This window comes from Coregonus lavaretus (genome assembly GCF_964263955.1).
Source record: "Coregonus lavaretus genome assembly, chromosome: 2".
NCBI classification, from domain to species: Eukaryota; Metazoa; Chordata; class Actinopteri; order Salmoniformes; family Salmonidae; genus Coregonus; species Coregonus lavaretus.
In genome coordinates, this window is record NC_139989.1 from 15,356,609 (window position 1) to 15,362,053 (window position 5,445).

At 40.3% G+C, this 5,445-nt stretch overlaps 1 protein-coding gene across 1 annotated transcript; it reads right to left on the reverse strand.

Moving 5' to 3' along the window:
* Nucleotides 1–322: 322 nt before the first annotated feature.
* On the reverse strand, nt 323–4,433 carry LOC311144088 (E3 ubiquitin/ISG15 ligase TRIM25-like). The gene is made up of 10 exons (XM_084180050.1): nt 3,767–4,433; nt 3,575–3,670; nt 2,865–3,098; nt 2,554–2,713; nt 2,248–2,294; nt 1,919–2,158; nt 1,632–1,772; nt 1,038–1,274; nt 775–879; nt 323–563 (listed from the first exon to the last, which is right to left on the reverse strand). Exons 1-10 carry the CDS (start codon nt 4,352–4,354, stop codon nt 552–554), a joined length of 1,860 nt encoding a protein of 619 aa, XP_084036176.1. The 5' UTR covers nt 4,355–4,433; the 3' UTR covers nt 323–551.
* Nucleotides 4,434–5,445: the final 1,012 nt, after the last annotated feature.

Consider the following 5,445-nt stretch of genomic DNA (forward strand, 5'->3'; position numbering starts at 1 on the left):
TGCGAGTTGTGGTGGGAATCCCCATCCCAGCCTTGCACTCTGTTTCAATAATACAGTACCAGGAAGTTGTTCCTTCCATCACATACAGTATGTAAATAAGAATTGTATGATTATAATTATAATTTGTAGATTATAACCCCTCTCCCCTAGAACTCTTCCCCCATGTTGCTGTAAAAGAGAATGTGGTTTCTCAGCCAATTTACCTGGTCAAATGAACACATACATTTTATTGTCGGTTTCATGCAAATCCTTATTTCTGCTGATATCTTAGTAAACCAGGTTACGCAAAACTCTGATATAGAACTACAGAGACTTTCGGGTAATATACATATTTTTATTGTAGGAAATACATGTTTAATATCAGTTTAATTGTATATATCAATAGCAAATTGTCTTACATTATCATACTTAATTTCTCAAATAATTATATCTTACACACGATTTCACTCTTATTACATATTGATGTGTGTGTGTGTGTGTGTGTGTGCGTGGCGTGTGTGTGCATGGTGTGTGTGCTTCCATCTTGTCCTGTGCATATGGTCTCCCCTTTACTACAGATGAAGCTAGAGAACGAAAAACATACATACAGAGAGAAACATTACATCACTCTTGTAATGACGCAATACAATAATCAGTATTAAAGGACTGTAATTCCTACAGTTGATGCATACAAACTATACTATGCCTTGCTATTTTTTTTTGCAAGAAAAATAGGCAAGCAAACAACGTTTTTTATGTAGACGTTAAAAGAGGTTGAGGGATTACTGGTCATACCTTTCTGAGGTCCAGCACATCCTGCAGCATATAGCGGATTCTCGGGGAGGTTGTCCTGTTCTTCACAATAGTCTCAATATTCCTGTAGTACTGATTCATTCTGGGCTGTGGAGATATAGACAGGCCAAATGAATGCGTTGACTGATTTGTAGATCTTAATCTATTGGATTGATCTATCCAATAATTTGGGATTAAAATGCACTGTACTCGTATAAATATAACAGATCAAATCAATGATTCAAAACAGACAGACAATGCTGTACCCTGGCCTTCTCTACGTCCAAGTCCTTGCCGATGGTGGAGAGCATTGTGCACAGACACTCCAGAGAGTTATCATCGCCATCATTAGATAGCTTTATGATACAGGTGTGCACAATTGACTCTGTAAGCATCTTCAACTTGAACAACTCGCAAATGAATCTGATGTTGCCTAGAGACCGTCTGCACCACATGGCCTTGGCCTCCTCCGGTTCCTCCTTCAGTCGCTGGCTGACCTCCCCCTGGAAGGTTTGGACAGGTTTCACAAGTTGTATCAGAGTGTTTAAGCACTTTTGATAAAATTCTAATTTAATTGGGAATAACAATTTATTTCCACTGCAATGTAAGGAGCAAGTTCTGATGTCATATACTGTATATCAAATATGTGTCAGTGTGTTCTGTCTATGGAGTAACCATGGAACATTTGTTTTATGACATGCATATTGCAGTGAAATCAGGGGGATAATCCCAACCGGGGCTTGAAACCTGGGAACTAGCAACTGTCAATCCAACCCCTTAGCTGTTAAAACGAGAACCAAACCTCTTGCCAAGATCACTAGGTGTCAGCTTAAGCTAGCCCCTAAAATATGTTATTGTACCTTGGTGGCGGTGTCCAGCTCCTTCTGCTTTCCTCCAAACAGCTCAGATGTATCATTCTCAAACTCCCTCTGGCATCGATTCAGCAGATAATTACGGAAATTCACAGTCACTCTCGGATTATATGACTTTGGCACTTTGAGCTGAAGAGTAAAAATTATGTTTTTACATCAAAGTTACAAAAAGTCAAAATGCCTGTGAATCAATGTTTTATTGGTAAAGTGGTCCTGGCATTTGGCAAACAAGAGCTAAGACAAAGGGAGACGGGCACAAACAGTTGCAGACTTACCCCCATGAGGCAGCGGCACAAGTTGGCGTACACCACAGAGCTGGCAGGGTGTGCTATGGCCCTCTCATGTATGAGGTCAACGATGCCCTTCAGCTTGTTGTCTGTGTCAATGGTGAGCTCAGTCACTACCACCATCAACTGCTGGAAGTTCTTAGGAGTCAACCTGTCCAGGATGTGACACATAGGGACAAACAGCTTCTGCATCTGTGGATCCTCAGCTTGCATGGTTTCCTTCAAGCCCTATAGGGCAGATATGGGTGACATGGTAAAATATCACTGGCAATATTCAATTTAGAAGGTACTACAACACAACTACAGTAGGCACTTACCAGGTTCCGTTCTACTGACTCCTCACTGACAAAATTGCCAGTTATATCTAGACCAGATCCAAAGATTAGAGAGAGATAAGTAGAGAGAGACAGAGAGCAGAAAAATACATACATTAATGTTGAGGAGCTGGTGGTGTCCTAGTGGAGACTGTAGACAATGTACACTGTCTGAGCTTTGCTACCTACATAAATAGACTGTACACATCCTCAGCTGTGTAGATAAAGACATAAGGAAAAAGAGAAGGGAATTATCTTATATACAGAACAATCCATTAAGAGACACATTGAGTAATATTTAATGAGTACCTGTTTTAGAGACCTTCACCAGTTCCTCTGTGCAGACATCCTCTAGTTTGTCTTTCAGTGTAGAGGTGAACATCTTAACTTTCTCAAAATATACTTGATGACCAACAGGAATCCTGGGTATGTCTTCAAATCCAAGAGGGGCAACTAGAGACTTGCAGCTCTAGATTCAAACAGAAACAAAAGAGAGATGCAGGATTGTAAATAGAGAGAAAAAATAGCAAGACTCCTATGTACATGAAAATTACAGAGGAGCATAGTTACCAGAGCCATATATTTCTAAATGGCTCGGAGAGTTACTAATGCTGCAGTACCTGGAGGAAATGGATGTGATCCTCTGTCTGTGTAAGCAGAATAATGTTAGCATCAATCTTCCTCAGCTCAACATTGTCCTTCTCCAGTGTCTCTAGAAGTCCTTCAGTCTCGCACACCATATCCCTCTCCTTAGCTTTGATAATCTCTCTCACCTCAGAGCTTCTTCTCTCAATGAAGCGGATCAGCTCATTGAAGGTCCTCTCACTGTCCACCACAGCTTCCTGTGCAGAGCACTGATAGGGAATTCAGAAAGTAGGAATTTAATTGAAGCCGCCATCGTAATATACTTGTTTACAACCTACAGTGTTGCTGTTTACAACTTACCTGGTTGTATGTTTTAATAGTTCCTGAAAACATTCTGTGGTTTTATTTTACCATTGAAAATATGGCTCTACTTGAGCTCCATCAATCTGTTGCCCACAGTGAGATACAGGTTGAGTGGCTAATCTAACTATAGGAGAGCCGCCCGGAAAAAAGACAATAAATGGCATTTACATGTTTAAGGACAACACACTGTGCTGACGAACGGTTAATTAAAAGCAGTGGGTGGCCGTCCTATCTGCTCAGACTAGAACATTGGCATTCAGTACATCATTTTCTGTTGATATCCTGACACACTGCAGCCACCCTCTACTTTTAGAGGTTTGTCTTCGCAATGTGTTTTGTCCTTTAATGTTGCCATATTTTACATCCACAGGTCAAAACTTACCTTGACAGAACCCATCACGTTTTGCAGATCCAGCATCACAGTTTCCCTCTCCTTGATTTTCTGCTGACATTCCATTTGTACCTTCTTCACCTGTTCCTGTGAATATACATATTAAACACTATTTGATAGTATTAATGCTGTGATGACAACAACAACAAGATTACATTGAAGAACAAAAGCTTTCTGGCATACCTGTTTCTTTGTCCTTTCAGCTTGAGCTACAACAATTTCATGACCTCTGTGTTGATCTATAGCACACTGATAACAAATGCACTGTTGATCAGTGCAGCAGTAGACCTCCAACAGTTTGTCATGGTGAGGGCAGATCTTCTCCTTTAGTTGTGTGGAGGCTTTACACAGACTATGTTTCTTCAAAACTGTTGATTCATAGTGAGGCTGAATGTGAGTCTCACAGTATGAGGCCAGACACACCAAACAGGATTTCACTGCTCTGTGTCGTTTATCAGTACAGATGTCACATGGCACATCTCCAGGTCCAACATACGGCAGAGAAGGTGAAACTTCTTGTCCCGTCTTCTTCAGTTTCCCCACTACTTCAGTTAGCATGTTGTTTCTGCTCAGGACAGGCCTTGGGGTAAAGGTCTGTCTGCATTGAGGGCAGCTGTAGATAAGCTTTTGATCATCCTGATCCCAGTGACCCTTAATACAGACTCTACAGTAGCTGTGTCCACAGGGAATAGTCACCGGATCGTTCAGTAAATCCAGACAGATTGAGCAGCTAAACTCATCCAGGTACACTGAAATACAGACCTCTGCCATTTTCAATGTCCTTAAAAACACTGAGAATAATCATCTAGTCACATTCAGTTTCATTTCTCTGAAACGGTTCTTCTTCTTCAAGTTTTATTGGCAAATCGCAACCAACTGACATGTGCATACACCGCCACCTACTGTACTGGAGTGTGAAGCAGCTCACAACCAACCTATACCACTATATTCTCTTAACTAACCCTACATTTCTAATAAAATAAAATAATTCCCTACAAATCTCATTACTCCCATCACCCCCACCCAAAATACCACCCACTCCCCATTCCCGTCCAACCTCTCTGACCCTGTCAAATAACATCTCCCTTTCTACATCATACATTTCACAAAATAATAATACATGTTCAAACGGTTTCTCTACCATACAGCCATTACACATTCCAGTACCATGTTTCCCTATCAATTTCAAAGATTAATTAAATCCCGTATGCCCTAATCTCATCCTACACAACATAAATTCCTCCCTTTCATTTCCATTATATGACACTATCTACAGATTTCATTGTACTATAAACATGTCTGCCCATACTACTTTCATCCCATTGTCTCTGCCAGCAATCTAACCCATTTTTCCGAATTAATGATTTAATTTCCCCTCTACCCAACTGCACCTTTTTCACTGGTCTTTTTGCTATTGTATCTACTATATCATTTCCATAAACTCCTGTATGAGCCGGAATCCAACAGAACTGAATTACGATACCATTACTTTGGAACCCCAAAAAGAGCATCATTATTGCTAACCATAAATCCTCACATTCTGACTTTCCAGATCTTAAACTACACAAAACTGATGTAGAGTCAGAACATATTACTACTCTTCTTGGTTGCGCCGCCTCTATCCATTGCAATCCAACAATTATCACATCCATTTCTGTTGCAGATACAGATAAATCATTTGTTAGTCTCTTGCATAAATTAACATCGAACTCAGGAATAAATACACCTGCTCCTGTCTTCCCATTCATGGGATCCTTTGAACCATCTGTATACACGGCAAGAAAATAATAAAACCGATGACTAATATATTGATCCACTATTGTTCCTACATTATCTTCTTCACACCACTGTTTATTTCCTTC